General features: G+C 38.7%; 2 protein-coding genes and 1 long non-coding RNA gene across 5 annotated transcripts; 1 reads left to right on the top strand and 2 right to left on the bottom strand.

The window, feature by feature from the left end:
- Window positions 1–861: 861 nt before the first annotated feature.
- LOC119479029 (endonuclease domain-containing 1 protein-like) lies at window positions 862–6526 on the bottom strand. Of its 3 annotated transcripts, none has more exons than XM_037754213.1 (3): window positions 5803–6526; window positions 3252–3653; window positions 862–2159 (listed from the first exon to the last, which is right to left on the bottom strand). In XM_037754213.1, exons 2-3 carry the CDS (start codon window positions 3525–3527, stop codon window positions 1539–1541), a joined length of 897 nt encoding a protein of 298 aa, XP_037610141.1. In that variant the 5' UTR covers window positions 3528–3653; window positions 5803–6526; the 3' UTR covers window positions 862–1538. The 3 variants fall into 3 exon arrangements, with proteins under 3 accessions (XP_037610141.1, XP_037610142.1, XP_037610143.1); XM_037754214.1 differs by having other exon boundaries at window positions 5830–6526; XM_037754215.1 differs by lacking the exon at window positions 5803–6526 and having other exon boundaries at window positions 3252–3932.
- On the top strand, window positions 5457–9845 carry LOC119479009 (UDP-glucuronosyltransferase 2A3-like). The gene is made up of 2 exons (XM_037754173.1): window positions 5457–5587; window positions 6821–9845. Exon 2 carries the CDS (start codon window positions 6830–6832, stop codon window positions 8432–8434), a length of 1605 nt encoding a protein of 534 aa, XP_037610101.1. The 5' UTR covers window positions 5457–5587; window positions 6821–6829; the 3' UTR covers window positions 8435–9845.
- Window positions 9846–9847: 2 nt separating this feature from the next.
- On the bottom strand, window positions 9848–10754 carry LOC119479040. The gene is made up of 2 exons (XR_005204587.1): window positions 10607–10754; window positions 9848–10182 (listed from the first exon to the last, which is right to left on the bottom strand). It is a non-coding gene; the product is annotated as an uncharacterized LOC119479040 (long non-coding RNA).
- Between the last annotated feature and the right edge of the window lie 6236 nt (window positions 10755–16990).

The raw sequence follows: 16990 nt of genomic DNA, 5'->3' as shown, positions 1-16990 counted from the left end.
AATAAGTTTAACATTAAAGCTTCAGAGCAGTCGAGTCCAGCTGGTGGAACAAGTTGTCTAAATGAGTCATTTAATTGTTCTATTTAATGCACATATATCATTTCTACATATGTTCAGAAAGCCTTCACCAGATGGAGATTAATGTGATACAAAAAAGACTAAAGTGTGCTTTCTGTTTTAAACATAAAAGAAAAGATCACTGACATTATTTGGTAAATAATAAGAATTGATTTCCAAGATAATGAGGTCTGGTGTTGAAACTTTGTGGTAGTAGAAGTATACAGTCTGCAGAAGCTGCCACTCATCTGCATGTATTTAACAAGGTTACCACCTAGTGGTCTAAAGTATTTGGTGCATCGCTGCAGTGGAAGCATTACATTATGTACACTGTGCATGTACTATATTTATATTTAAAATATTGAATTGCATGATTGTCCATAGTTATTCATGATTAATCACAAATTAATTGTACATTTTTTATCTGTTCAAAATGAACCTTAAAGGGAGATTTCTCAAGTATTTCACACTCTTATCAACATGGGAGTGGATAAATATGCTGCTTTATGCAAATATATGTATATATTTATTATTGTAAATCAATTAACAACACAAAACAATGACAGATATTGATCCAGAAACCCTCACAGGTACTGCATTTAGCATAAAACAATATGCTCAAATCATAACATGGCAAACTGCAGCCCAACAGGCAACAACAGCTGTCAGTGTGTCAGTGTGCTGACTTGACTATGACTTGCCCCAAACTGCATGTGATTATCATAAAGTGGGCATGTCTGTAAAGGGGAGACTCGTGGGTACCCATAGAACCCATTTACATTCACTGATCTGGAGGTCAGAGGTCAAGGGACCCCTGAATTTAGTGTAAGTTTAGAGCGTTATTTAACATCCTTTACGTCAAGCTGGTATGACATGGTTGGTACCGATGGATTCATTAGGTTTTCTAGTTTTTATATGATACCAATATCATATGTGACTGAAGATAATGAGGTCTGGTGTTGTTTTGTGGTAAAATCTCTCCAGTTGCAGAGTACAGTCAGCAGAAGCTATATAGTTTGAGATTCGGGGAAGTAAACGTATTCATTTTCTTGCAGAGAGTTAGACGAGAAGATTGATACCAGTCATGTAAGTAGAGAGTGGTATCAATCTTCTCGTCTAACTCTCGGCAAGAAAATTAGCACGTGCATTTCCCAAAATGTAAAAGCAACACATCAGCAGTTTTGTCAGTCCATTAACTGTCAATAAAATACACCAACATGATGATTCTGTTCCCACTGGAGCGCTGCCTTTCTTCCTGAAACAAACATCTTACAGTCCTTTACAGTCAGTGTTGGCTTCTTTTACAATCTTAACCAAAACCTAACCAAACCTTAACCATAGCGGTGGCAGATTAAACCATTTGTAACACTTTTGGAAAGTACTGTATGCATATTCAGCTTTAATTAAATGACATTAGCATCAACACTTCAAAGATCTAATTAATGTACCGATGTAATCAGTGTGTGTTCGTGTCTGCAGGATCAGTCTGATCCAGAGCACTGCTCATAAAATACACTAACGACAGTACTGAACCGGTCCTTCAGATACATCTCGAGTGTTTCCAGTGGCATTCGTCTCACATCGTAACCTCTGAACTGTTTCTTAGCCGTCTTGTCAACCGGCACAATCTCCTCGGTGCTGTTGCGGTCGTTGCGGCCGATAGCGGCGTACGTAGGAAAAGCATCCTTCAGTTTTTCTGGGAGATTGTCGTTGTAGTTTGGGCAGCAGTAGGCGGACCACATGTACTCAGGCACCGCCACGCGATGATTGTGCAGCCAGTGCTCGTCGTTCTGGTACGGGATGCTTCCAGTCACTACGAACGCCTCTCCGAGACAGTAGGCCCCCAAGGTTCTGTTGACAGTCTGCTCCAGGTCTTCCCAGGGCCCGTCATTAGAGCCCGCCTTCTGAGGAACCACATTAGTGAGGGTGAAGGTGGCGGAGCGGTTCTCGTGGCTCTTGTGGTGGAGGCTGGGGTTCAAGTGGCCTCGAGAGTAGGTGGAGTTAATGTAGTCCGGCTCCACCGCCTGGCTGTCCACCACGTTCTGGTCCAGAGGGCCCGGAGGGAAGGGGATCATGTTGCCATCGGCTCCGGGGTACGCCAGCTGTTCATTGGACGGGTGGAAGGAAACAGGGATTTAAACAGCTCTCTGTACTCTGTATGCTTTGAGCTACATGCTAATATGCTCACTATGTCAACATGCACAAAGCAGGTCCATAAAGAAATGGTTTTCCCCGTTTGGTGATGAGGAACTTGGTTTGGAGGATGGATGTGCTGTTTGGTCATGTAGTGTACCAGATTAGTTTTCAAATCTAGTAGCTAATATGAATAATACAGTATCTTCTGCACCGGAGAGTTGACAGACCATGAACACACAAACGAGTCAGTTCTCCTTTACTGCGGCTCATTTCCTCATTTTCTTGTTATTTACTGTAAACACCGACATCGACAGCTTTTCACTGTGATAATATTATATAACTGACGCTAAAATGAAACATCAGTACATAAGGAGTTTTCTTTTTCTTTTTGACATTTACTTTTATTTATTCATTTATTTTTTAATTTATATTGTATTTATTTATTTTTGCACTTATTTTTTATTATTATTTATTTTTAAGTGAATTTATCTATTTATTTTTTAATTTTTTAATTTATTTATGCACGGTTTTCCCTTTGCATTCCACCCCTTATTTATTTCCCCAAACTTATTTATTTCTGTATTCTTTTCTTTTTACATTTCTTTGTGTTTCTGCCTCATTATGCAAATAAGGGGGCTGTCAATAAGTGCATATATATTTTAATAAATACATAGATTTCCAAAATATAAAAAAAATAAGTGCATAAATAAAAAATAAATAAAGGCAAAACAAATAAATCACTTTGAAAATTTCATAAAAATAAATACATAAATAAATAAAATGGAAAATTAGTCAGAAGAGTAAAGAAATAAGGCAATTAATACTATAAATAAATAAAGAAGCGAATTAAAACATAAATATCAATTTATGTCACATTTTATCAATTAATTAATCGCTACATTTATTTAAAATATTACTTTTGCTACATTTAATGACATATTTATTTATCGAGTCATTTATTTATTCATTTATTTTTTATTTTGGCAGGTTACGTCCTCCATACTTTTAACTAATTTTATGGGATACTAACAGTCAACACCAAATTGAAATATGCTCACCTGTGGCTCAAACTTCCAGGATGCAGTGGGTCTCTTTCCTGCTGGTGCAGAGTACAAATAGGCCGAGAACCACGGAGAGCGGCGTGGTCGACAGTACAGCGTGGCGAAGACGTACTGGTTGATATGACGTTGGCAGATCGGGGTCCCCGCCAGACCTTTAGGAGGCCAAGACTTATAGAAGAACTGCAGGCATGGAGCGAAATCCCCAACATCACACATGCACCGCCCTGCAGCGAAGGCCAGGACGACCACGGCCAGAACGCAGCGATGTGACATGTTGATAACGGACAGTTGGTGTTGGTGGTGAAATCCAGATGTGAAATGCCCAAACGTGTGTCATGCATTCACACAGAGAAATGCAGCGAGGCTTGAAAGCTCTTCTCCTTTTCAATGACACACGACCTTTAAGTGAAAGCAGAAGTTTAAGCGTTAGTTTCAGTCAGCGGGGAAGAAAGCCCCTCAATCTGCTTACTATGACTGTTGCACTTCAGTAAATTTCACTCAGAGAGACACAAAGACTTCCTCTTATATACGAAGAGTTGACTTCAGAAGCAACAAAAGGCAACAGTGAACTTGGCTCACATGACCCCACTCACTGCTTGACCCCTGAAGTAGGGCCAAAGGTTTCACCCTTTTAGAACTAATGGCATTAGTCTGTTGAGCACAATCTAGCTTGTTATTATGAAACATTATGGACTGGACTTCTAACCCCCAAAAGGCACAACGAGACCACACTGTTAACCATCACACCAAATTTGAAGCTCCTAAGTTAAATAGTTTCCAAGTTCTGCTCCGGAAACGAGGACGGACGGACGGACACGCGGAGCGCTATATAACCTCCTGTTTGATTATAATTTGCTGAAAGCTGCAGTGACCAGCTGTTTTAGGAAACTCACAGACCGCACAGGGAAGTCAGAGCAGGGCCGGCTTAACGCATACTGTATATGCCATATAGGCGGTCGCCTAGCGCCACCTTCTAGGGGGCTGCAGGTCGCCCTCTCAAAAAAAAAAAAAAAATGCCAGTGGGGGCCTTTCCTCAGTCTCTGCATTGAGGTCACAAATGAAGAAAGAAAGAAAAAAGAAAGAAAGAAAGAGAGAGGCTCCTCAGAATCGGGTTAGCGGCACGTACACTTGTTGACTTGTTGACTTGTTGACTTGTTGACTTGTATTTGCTTACTGGATTCTCCTTGAATTCAAAGACATAAATAAACCTCCAGTCATTCTTGGTCTCCGGTTCCACTTTTTCAGTCTTCAATTAATTACTCCCAAAATTCCTGAACATTCAAAAACCAATAGACGTATCACATCTAAGAGGAATCGTGAGGATCCCCCTAATATTACTCAGTGGATTAATGAGGTAAATTCATGTGCTCCCTTGGAAAAAATAATAATAATAATGTGCTGTTGTTTTTTTTTGTTGTTGTTTTTTTACATTTATTTTAATGAATTAATTCAGTTATTTATATATTATTTTTTAAGGTTTCTATCTTACTACCATGAATTACAGTATTGTAGTATTTATTACCTTTAATTTGAACTTATTCATTAAAATAGTTTTACTATTATTATTATTATTATTATTTATTTATTTATTTTTATTTTTTATTTATTTTAAAATTTGTATTTATTTTATTATTATAATTTTTTGTAGTATGGCACCGGTGTTATGTTTTGTTATGTTTGTTATGCTATGTTTGAAAAAAAGGAATAAAAATAATTTTCAAAAAAAAAACAAAAAAAACATCAAGGACCAATTATTTATTTATATTTTGATAAATACAGTAATTTATGAAAATTTTTTTAACCGAACCGAAAACCTCCTTGGTGGAGGTAAAAAAGAAAGTACTCAAATGTTAAAAGTTCCCTCTCCTTGACAAAATATTTTTCTTGTCAGTGAATGTTTTGCAGGATGATGCAGGTCACAGCAAAAAACTGTGGGAGTAAAGTATCATGTTACTCTGTGTGTGTGTGTGTGTGTGTGTGTGTGTGTGTGTGTGTGTGTGTGTGTGTGTGTGTGTGTGTGTGTGTGTGTGTGTGTGTGTGTGTGTGTGTGTGCGTGCGTGCGTGCGTGCGTGCGTGCGTGCGTGCGTGTGTGTGTGCAGCACAGAGAGGTTGGGCTCTGTGGTTGAACTCTTTGCCTCTCCTCCCCTTCAAAATACCCACATACGTGCCAAGAATGAAGTCCATCCGTTGTACCACCCTCCCCCAACTCCCTCTCCTCCTTATGTAACACAGTAATCAGGTTTGGTGTTTGGATTCTCTTCCATGCAGACGCTGGGCTTCACTGGTCCAGAGCAGGCGCAAAGTTAATTTCTCAACTGTTACAGGCATTTAAGGTAAGTTATAACACTACTTCTTCTTCTCTTACAATACATCAACAACTCAGTTAAATGCTGCCACAGCGTTACTGAAAAGAGGAGACACTAACTTGTGCAGGACAGAAAGTATGCAACTGGTGTTTTAACTTTCTCATGCAGAAAGGTAACGGGACACTTGAGCGTATGTTGTGAATGGAGACTCTGCTGAATGCAGATGGTGAGATTATACAGACCATAACAGCAGGTATTAGTTAGCCCACCATGCAATCATCTGGACCTTGATCCGTCAAAGCAACATTTCAGGCTTTCCTTGCAGGGCAGGCTCTGTGTAGTCGTTTCCCTCTGGTTTCAGCTGTAAATCCCAGCAAGAATCCTGTAATCCTGTAAATCCTGTACTTTCTTACGCAGACTCAGGGTGGATGGAGTAGATCACAACATCATGTTTTCATTTTACCAGGCTGTGTTGGAGAGCATCCCGAGGTATGGGATGTCGGCGTGGTACGGCAACCTCTCTGAGCAGTTGAAATCTCAGCTTGCTCGTCTGGTTCAGACTGCCATGAAGGTTAGGGGGGAGGACTGACAACCTCTCCTTCCAGTCAATATATGAGTAGACTGTTCTTTGGCGAGCACAGAGAGTATTGTAGGACCCGTCTCACATCCTCCACTCTGAGTATGAGCTCTTAACCATCTGGCAGACGATACAGAGCCCCTCGATGCAAACTGAACCGTTTTAAGAACCCGTTTGTGCACCTCCATCAAAATCTTAAATTTTAAATAATGTTTCTTGAGGCTGAGGGTTGTGCAATAGCGTCATGGTGTTCTTATTCTTATTTTATCTTTTATTTATTCTGTTTTTGGATAGTTCTTGTGCAATATGAGTAATGTGCAATATATGTTGTTTGAGGTTTACATTGTTTGTGTTTCTCTGTTTACATGTGGATCGTTGTTTGTTTCTATTTATTGATGCTGCTGTGGAGACAGCTGGAGCACAGAGTCCAGTCAGACGTCAGTTGAGTAGGCGGTCCTTAATGTGGCCAAGGACACATTCACTACACTCTGCTAAAAGAATGAGATCATATGTGATCCAGACCACCTCTGATTGTGGTTTGAAAGATCGGATCTCAATGCATCCTCAATGCTTCTTGAGTGCGTTTAAACCTGTACTTAGAGCTGTCCACTTGTGATCGGATCATCCTCATCATAAATTTGTGGTTACCCACATTAAACTTGTATATTTGTTCCTTCCCTCAGGGCTAATCCATGGGGAGCATCCCAGGTGTTTCCTTTCTGCTTCTGGTGGTGAGTGTGTCCCTCCTGTCAAGCCCCAGTGTAGAGGGCGGAAAGATCCTGGTGTTCCCGGTGGATGGCAGCCACTGGGTCAACATGAACCTGCTGATCCAGAGCCTCCACGCTAGGGGCCACGAGGTCACCGTGGTCCGCACCGCCACGAGCTGGTACGTCAAAGAAAACGCCCCGCATTACCACTCCATCACCGTCACCTTACCGGGAGCCATCAGCATAGAGGAGCAGGACTTCTTCGTAACCTTCCTGGTCAAGATGCTGGCGATCCACAAAGAAGGGGGGTCGGTTATCGGATTCTTGAAGTTCTACTGGGAAATGCTCTTCACGCTGTCGGACATCCACCGACAGGCCAGCATGTTAGGGGTGGAAATATTTGAGAACAAGACTCTGATGCAGAGTCTTCGTGACACCCAGTTTGACGTGGTTCTTATAGACCCGGGGTTGCCCGTTGGAGTTCTGGTGGCTCATGAACTTAAGCTGCCGACTGTTTTTAACGTGAGGTGGATCACCAGTGGAGAGGGCCATTTCGTGGTGGCTCCATCGCCAACATCCTACGTTCCAACTTCAGGATACGCCGCGTCGGATAAGATGACATTTGAGCAGCGTGTCAAGAACGCATTGTTCTATTTTCTCAACATATGCATTGACAAGATTGTAGTATGCCCTCACTATGATAGACTGGTAGACAGGTACTTTGGTCCAGATGTGAACTTCTATCACCTTCTACAAGGAGCAGACATCTGGCTCATGAGGGTGGACTTCGTCTTTGAATTCCCCAGACCCACCATGCCGAACATCGTCTACATTGGCGGTTTTCAGTGCAAGCCTTCAGAGCCTTTATCGTCAGAGCTGGAGGAGTTCGTTCAAAGTTCAGGAGAGCACGGAGTCGTCCTGATGTCTCTCGGCACGCTTGTCAAAGGCCTTCCTGTAGAAATGACCTCCGAAATCGCTGCTGCCTTTGCCCAAATTCCTCAGAAGGTCATATGGAGGCATGTTGGTGAGCCCCCCAACAATTTGGGCAACAACACCCTACTGGTGAAATGGATGCCCCAGAACGACCTCTTGGGTCACCCAAAGATTAAAGCCTTCGTGGCTCACGGTGGCACCAATGGGATCTACGAGTCCATCTACCACGGAGTGCCGATAGTAGGCATCCCTCTTCTGTTCGACCAGTTTGAGAACGTTTTGAGAGTGGAGGCGCGAGGAGCCGCTAAGGTGGTGGATACGAGCAAACTCACTCGTCAGAACTTTCTGGAAGTGTTACAAGAAGTTCTCCGCGATCCGTCCTACAGGAACAACATGAAGCGTCTCTCTGCTCTCCATCGGGATAAACCGATGCATCCTCTGGAGACGGCCGTTTACTGGATCGAGTTTGTCATTAGGCACAAAGGAGCGTCACATTTACGCACTGAGTCTTATAAGATGCCGTGGTACGCCTACTATTCTGTGGATGTTTTATGCTTTTTGATAGCAGTCTTGTTGATGCTGACGGCAATTTTTGTGGGATCAATACGATTCCTTTGCATTCGACTGTGCGGGAGGAGAAAGACCAAACAGGAGTAGTTACTGACTCCACACGTCAGATTAGTGTACAATTGTGTACAGATATTCGTGGCTGCAAGACTGTGAATCCTAATGACTTTGGTGATCCACTGACTTTTCATTTAGCACTACCATAAGGTTGACATTTGTGGTTTTGAGAGAAATGTCTTGACAACTATTGGATGGATTGCCATGAAATTAATGTTTCTCTCAGGATGAATCAAAATAACTCTGGTGATGTCTTAACGTTTCATGTAGCTTAATTAGCCCTATACTTTGGTTTATGACCAAATACCTGCAAAACTAATGACATTCCCATCATCCTACATGGTGAACATGGTAAACATTATACCTGCTCAGGATTCAATGTTAATATTTTTACTTCTGTGTGGGTCAGAAATCTACTTGCCTGAAGTAAATTTGTATTTGTCCCTATATAAATTGTTTTATTTATTAGCCATTATCAAATAACAACAAAATTAAGTGTCATGTTTAATCTTTATTGACCTTTATTAAATTAATTTACTTGCATTTATAGTTCACATAATATTCTCTCAGTCTGATTTATATGGAGGACGGAACCTGCCAAAATAATAATAATATGAATAAATAAATAAATGCTTAAACACATAAATTAATACAGAAATTTTTAAAATAAATGAATACAAAAATAAATATATGAATACAAATAAATGCAAGAGTAAGATAAAGAAGGAAATTAGTACAAAGGTAAATAAATAAAAAAGCAAATTTAAACAGAAATATCAATTTATACCACATTTTATCAATTGATTAATGCCTACATTTATTTTTAATATTATTTTTGCTACTTTTAATGACATATTTATTTATTTTTTATTTTGGCAGGTTTCGTCCTCCATAGACTTAGGCCTGTATCACACAGAGCACATTTTGCAGGTAGCACATAAGAGTGATTTTCTTTCCTAAACATGTCAACAATTATCTTAATCACGTTAAAGATTTAAAATTGCATCCTAACACACAGAATAAAAAAGTAATTAAGCTCAAGATACGTGTAAATGTTTTGGAGCTTCTAACCATCAAAATCTAAAAAATGTTGGATGCAAAAACATAAAAACATCTGCATACTTTTCACAATTGCCTAAATCAAATGGAGAACAGTAGATGTTGATTTCTTTTCAGCAGACAACTGTGTGCCTGTACTTACTTCCAACAGCAAAACATCTGTTTTTAGTTGCACTATTAGTAGTTTTAAAAGTATTTGAATTGTTTTAAGTCGTGGTGTGTCGATCTGAAATTTAACAAGAACAAAAACGCACTTATTTCATGTTTGTTTGCTTTTATAAGAATCAACATTTCAAAATGAATGCTGCAACTTTATGTTGTGTATCATCACTTGAAGTAAGATATGCAGTCTGTTATTGAAATTTATACTTGAAAATAAAAAAAGACTTGTCAGATATTGTCTTTATTTCCTGCATTAGAGCAAAGACAAACTGGACTCTGAAGACTATTCTTTTATTTTGAAAGAAAACATATACACAATCACCAAAACTTCAAATTACTGCTACAGTATATTTACAACATGAAATTAGAAATAAAAATGTTGTGGGTTGATTTAAACATCCTTCTCACAGATCCATCTATAAGGTGTCTTACAGGAACCGTCCATCCAGCACTTGAGAGCGGTTTCGCTGGTGTCAATGTGCCCACAGTCCTCTCCCAGAGGGTCGTCCAGCTTCCAGTCATCAGGCTCCGTCCCCAGTCCTGGTCTGCTCAGCCAGTACCTGCAGGAGCAGGTACATAATCATTAAATCTAACATTTACATAATCCTCACATTGTCTTATTCCATAGTGTCACTAAAGCAAGACATCACTCATGCAGTGACACAGAATACTCATCTTTGTATTAATTCTGTTGAATTTTCCTTTTTATTTATTTATCTATTTAGTATTATTTTTTACTTTTATTGATTTAATTTTGCATTTATTCTTTATATATTTATTCATTTATTATATTATATGCATTTATTTATTTTTGTATTTTTTATGTTTTTTCTTATTTATTTATTCATTTTTATTTATGCAAAATTCTTTGCTTTTGCAATTTACTTAATGCATGGAAAATACTACTAATGTTTTATAGGCCCTATAGACAGTGAACTTGGAAAGATATAAGTGTTATCCCAGCGTCTCTGTGCTTTGACTTACTGTTGACCTGAAGCTGCCGGGCTGCCGTCCACCCAGCTCCATTCTCCCTCCTCCTCTGCGTCCGTCAGACCGATCCACAGCCGGCTGCTGCTCGGCTCCAGAGCCTGACTGCTTTCAAAAACAAAGCTCTACAAACAGAAAACGATTATTCAAATCATACAACGTCTGGAGACTGATTTTTGAATGGTTGCATGTTCCCTTCTTGTTGTCCTCTTATTACCTGTTCTGGTTCACTGTTGATGATGAGCAGGTCGCCCCCTTGTGTCTGGCACCAGGCTCTGCTGGAGCTCCAGGTGAGCAGGCGAGACGAGAAGTAGTAACACTTGGTCTCAAACTGTCTCCAGCTGTCCTGACACTTTTTGCAAATTCGTTCTGTGGAAAAAGAAAGTAACAATTTATCTGTATAGTTAACTGTCTCAGCCGAATTTTAACCTCTTCACACCAGTTTTCCTCTTTTATTTCCCTTTAAGTTGCTTTAAGTTGAAACATAAGCAGGAAGTGGTGATTTATAAAAATAAATCTGAACTTTTTTTCATGTCTGTGACCATATTTTACAGTCGTAATGTTGCTGGTATGACGTTAATATACAATCATTTTCACCTGGCCGTTAAGCAAGTGTTTTTGTTTACTTCACAACATTAAGCAACGTGTTTACTGCGAACGAAAAGTAACGCCGAGGGGTCTGACAAAGTGTCAGTATGTGACGAGTTGTGTATTCGTAATGGCGATGAACCATGTGAATAGATGATAAAGGCCGGGCTGCCTAGTAGGTGTAGCAGGTCTCTTCTAACCCATATCTATGAGGCTGATTCGGCCCATTCAGTCAGCTGATAACATTTGAAGCGAGTGAATTTAATCAAAGCTATTATTAACATGGGGAAACAAAAAATACCTGTAGTGTTGGGATTGACCACGGGGCAGTAAAGGTCCAGGGAGCGGTAGACCTCCTTTAATGAACGCATCTCGTCCGTCTCGATGGTCTTGCTCGTCTCTCGCTCTGCTGCTTCCTGCCTCTCTTTCAGGTTCTGGTTTTGTTCTTGCAGATCTGTTAATCTCTTCTCACGGTCGTCGTTCAACAAAGCTCCGATCTTCCCGCTCAGATTTTTAACTTCTCCTTGAAACTTGTCGTTGATTTCCAGAAGTTGTTGATTCTTTTCCTTCACTTGGTCCAGCTCGTCCCTCAGGAGGCGGCTCATCTGGGCGAGTCGCCGTCCCTCCTCCTCTCTCTGAGTGTTGAATTCGACCAGCTGTTTGATAGTTTGAGACATGTTCAGCTTCTTCCTCTCCTGCTCAGACGTGAGCTGAACCAGATGCTCGTGTTCTCGTGTGAGTTGTAGGTTTGTAGAAGTCAGATTCACAATCTGCTCCATCAGCTCGGTGCTTTCTAAACTCAGAGCGAGATTAACAGACATCAGATTATCTGACGTCCTGTTGAGGAGTTTGGTCTGCTCGAGCAGCCAGGCGCTGTGCTCCTTCAGGAGCTCGTTGTCTCCTCTCAGCTGGTTGTTTGCTGCAGTGAGAGTGAGGTAGCTGTCGCTGATGTTCTGGTAGTCAAACAGGAGGCTTTTCCGTCCCGGCCTGCCGTCTGACTCGTTGTTATCTGAAAGTTAAAGACAAAGAATCATTACAACACAGAACGTTTCTAAAATGTTTCTCCAGCACAGAAAACTTTGAATTAGGGCTGTCAAAGTTAACGCAATAATAACCCGTCCGCGCAAATTCATTTTAACGCCACTAATTTCTTTAACGCATTAATGCAACTTGCAATCTTTATGTTGTAGAAGCTCAGTTTTAAAGCTATAATTTGAACCTTTTATCACCCAGTTTTCCCCTTTAAGTTGCTTTAAGATTCTAATATGTCCAAAATCAATTAAAACACATCAATGAGCCTCCTAGACTGACGAACCCATTTTCATTCACATATCTGGAGGTCAGAGGTCAGGGGACCCCTTTGAAAATGGCCATGCCAGTTTTTCCTCACCAAAATTTAGCGTTAAGTTTGGAGCGTTATTTAACCTCCTGTAAGACAAGCTAGTATGACATGGTTGGTACCGATGGATTCATCAGGTTTTATAGTTTCATATGATACCAGTATCTTCACTCTCGCTTTAAAACTGAGCCCGCTACAACCTCTGAAATATCGATTGCGTTAATGCGTTAAAGAAATTAGTGGCGTTAAAACGAATTTGCGTTAACTTTGACAGCCCTAATTATAACCTTTTTGGAATGCCTCTTATGTCACTTCTGGTTGCAAAAAACCAAGATGGCGACGGCTAAAATGCTGAACTCAAGCCTTCAAAACCGCAGTCCACAAACCAATGAGTGACGTCACGGTGACATCGTCTATTTCTTATATACAGTCTGTGGTTGGTAGGTGTGTTGGTGTATCTGCTTCCAGTCTTTATGCTAAGCTAGGCTAACCGCATCCTGACTCCAGCTGAGACAGACGTGAGAGTGATGTCAAACTTCTCCAAAAGAACAACTAAGAGTATTTCCCAAAATGTTGAACTATTTCAGCGCGTTTCCTTCAGCTTATTTAGACCGAAACTCTCTCATTTTGGCTCATCAACACTTTGAGCCTCCCGTCAACAACTTGTAACTTACACAGGACAGAAAGAGCGACACAGGTGACGAGCAGCAGCAAGCAGAGAGCTGAGAGAGCGACCACTGGACGGACGTGGTGACACGTCACTTTTCTTCTGGTACCGAGGCAACCTGAAGCTACAAAAACACAACAAACATTCATTATCATTATTATTATAGATTTTAGATTATTAAAACTGTGTTTTTATTCACAGATTCATATATAAACATGTATATCTGCTGTGTTGTAAACCATTTATTAAATGTTTATTAGTGCTTGTGTGCTCAGTAAAGTACTAGATAAATACTTACGTGTTTCCTGTTCCTGTTTGGCTGAAGTCACTGAGATTGAGCCGCAGGTTGGGAGCCACTGATGACCGACCATTTTACCTGCACAGAGTCACAACAAAGTACCTGCAGAGTTAATAACAGGATGCATTGTGTTAAAGTTTGGATCTCAGGTGTGGAGGTTTTTTGACTCATTAGGAAACATAAATGCTCCACAGTGTAACATAAATCAGCCCACACGTCCTCAGACAGACAGATTGTGTTTTCTGTGTCTAGACATCAAACAAACACAGAAACACCAACTTTTAAAGGTCTTAACGCTGCAGACAAAGTGTTTCTGTGGTTTTCCTGTTATGTATCATCAAAGAGTATCACAGTATCTCTTCACAGTGTGATTTATCATTATACTGTTTAGGTACAAACACACCATTCAGACCTAGTTTGAGGGGAAATGTTCAGATTTGTATTTACACAGTGGAAGAAATTACATTTACGCAATTTTACACTTCTTTATACTCCACTTACAATATAAAATATTGGGCTTTTTACTCCACTAAATGCATCTAAATTCGTCAAAATATGTTCCTTCTTCATCAGCTACAACATCAAAATGCAGCTAACATGTTTATGTTGTAATAATATAAATATATATCCTAACAATATAACTACAGTAGGGATGGAATGTAACTAAAGAGCTGTACTTAAGTACTTGAGTATTTCCATTTTATGCCATTATATTATGGAGGATGCAACGTGCCAAAATAAAAAATAAAAAATAAATAAATATGTAATTTAATGTAGCAAATGTAATTTCTTAAATATATTTATTATTATTTTTTTATTAATTTATTTTTGCATTTATTATTTTTATTTATTTCATATTCATTTTCAAATGTATGCATTTATTTCTGTATTTTTGTATTTATTTAATTATGCACAATTTTCCCTTTGTATTTCACCCCTTATTTATTTCCCCAAACTTATTTATTGCTGTATTCTTAAAAGGGAACATTAAACAATTAATGGCTACATTTAATTTTAATATTATTTTTACTTCATCAAATGATTTATTTATTTATTTATTTATTTATTTATTTATTTATTTATCTATCTATTTTGGCAGGTTCCGTCCTCCATACTTTATATACACCACATTTCAGAGGGGAATATTGTACTTTTTACTCCACTACATTAATCTAACAGCTATACTAGCTACTTTAAATATCTTACATAAATACACATAGCTATCCATCCTTTTTCCATCTTATAAAATATGATGCATTGTTTTAGATTTAAGTACTTTTACTTTTGATACTTTAAGTGCATTTTGCTGAAAATAAACTTCTACTTCAGTAAAGTCATGAAAACAGGATTTTTTTCTTGTAATGGAGTATTTTTTACAGTGTAATCTCAGTACTTATCACTGAATATAACAATCTGACACTCTTATACTTTTGCTATAATTTTGCATGCAGTATTTATGTTTACTTCGTCATATTGCTGCTATACTTTAGAAAAAGATCCAAATAGTTCCTCAAACTGCTGCTGATGTGATGACTTACCTCAGTGAGTTAGTGTCCCAGTCTGTTGTCTGTATAACACTATGTCCCGTCCTGGTTGTTGTCTCACTAACAGTGAACCAACAGCTCCTTTATAACCCTCTGACCTCCTGCTGCTTCACCTCCAATAGGTGGAGAGACTCTAATAATGGTCGTCTGTGTTTGATGTGACCTTATCTCTCACTTAACAATAGTCACTGAGGCTGCAGCTGCATGTCTCTGTTTGGCTTTTAAACTACAAACTGCTTCTTACTTATAAAATTAATGATTTCTTTGTGGTGCTCTTGACAGAATCCAGCCTTTAAATTAAAAGAAATATAGTCTATAATCAGGAATAATTTTCTTTTACTTAATTTGAACCAGTAGGTGGCAATGTTTTCTTTCACACAACTTAATGGTCAAAAGTATGTGGATACCCCTCACTCCACATACTTCTGTTCCAATGAAGTGAACTCTTAATGTTACAATACAATGATATTTAAAGGACCAGTGGTTCCCAACCTGTGGGTCGGGACCCCCACAGGTGGTCATGAGATAATTTACAGGATAAGAAATGCAGAAAAAAAACTAAATCATGGTGATCTTCTAATCGTTGCTCTTTTTTGTCACATGAATTAATGGATTAATTTTACCTTTTCAGGTCTCCAAAACATATTTGATATATATATATATATATATATATATATATATATATATGTGTATATTTATTTTTGAATTATTTTTGCATTTATTTTGTATTTATTTTATATTAATTTTTAAATGTAAAAATGTATTTATATATATATAATATATATAAATATATATATATTATATATATATGTGTATATATATATATATCAAATGAATTTTTTGATTTTAATGTCTGTGGAGGCTGTTAAAGCAGCAGATTAATAAATATGGTTTTCGAAAAAAATGACGGATGAAACGCTCAAGTATCCACAAACTTTTCTCCATATGCATATCTGAATCCCCTACAGCGCTGTGATTGTATTTTAATGTAATGTATGTATTGTATTGTTATATAAAAAAACATGTATATAGTCAAAACACATCCAAATGTGTAAATTATAATTACATTATGTAAATGTGCTTTAATAGGTCCTGTCTGGATGTGAAATGTTGTGTTATAATAAAACCTTTTTAAGAGCAGATTATGCACATGCAAACCAAAGACAAACTTCTGCCTTTTGTATGCAAAAAGTAGACAAAGTAATTTATTCCTAAAATTTCGAATGTTTATTCCATCTAATGGTGTGATTTTATGATACAGTAAAATGCCAAACATGCTGCAGCACCAGCAGGACGTCTAGTATCAACAGAGGCTGCGAGATAAGAGAGACAATGCTCTTTCTCTGCTGGGAGAATCATCACTGACGAGCGGCTGCAGAGATCTGATCTAAACAAACAAGCTGCCGCTGATATGAGTGAGAAAGGAAATGCAGACCATCATTGTTTTAACAGCCTCTGTCTCCTGTCTGTGTAACAACACATAGCTTTAAACTACGTGTGTTAGTTCACGGCTACTTTGGCCTCTTTACTTTGCACTGAGCCACATTATAGCAACAAACTGTATCAAATATAGTTTATTTAATACTCTTATCAACATGGGAGTGGGCAAATATGCTGCTTTATGCAAATGTATGTATATATTTATTATTGGAAATCAATTAACAACACAAATCAATGACAGATATTGTCCAGAAACCCTCACAGGTACTGCATTTAGCATAAAACAATATGCTCAAATCATAACATGGCAAACTGCAGCCCAACAGGCAACAACAGCTGTCAGTGTGTCAGTGTGCTGACTTGACTAGGACTTGCCCCAAACTGCATGTGATTATCATAAAGTGGGCATGTCTGTAAAGGGGAGACTCGTGGGTACCCATAGAACACATTTACATTCACTGATCTGGAGGTCAGAGGTCAAGGGACCCCTTTGAAAATGGACATG

This window comes from Sebastes umbrosus, chromosome 20 (assembly GCF_015220745.1).
Source record: "Sebastes umbrosus isolate fSebUmb1 chromosome 20, fSebUmb1.pri, whole genome shotgun sequence".
Taxonomy (NCBI): Eukaryota; Metazoa; Chordata; class Actinopteri; order Perciformes; family Sebastidae; genus Sebastes; species Sebastes umbrosus.
Note: the sequence above shows the minus strand (reverse complement) of the source record. Positions and strands in the feature narration are given on the sequence as shown.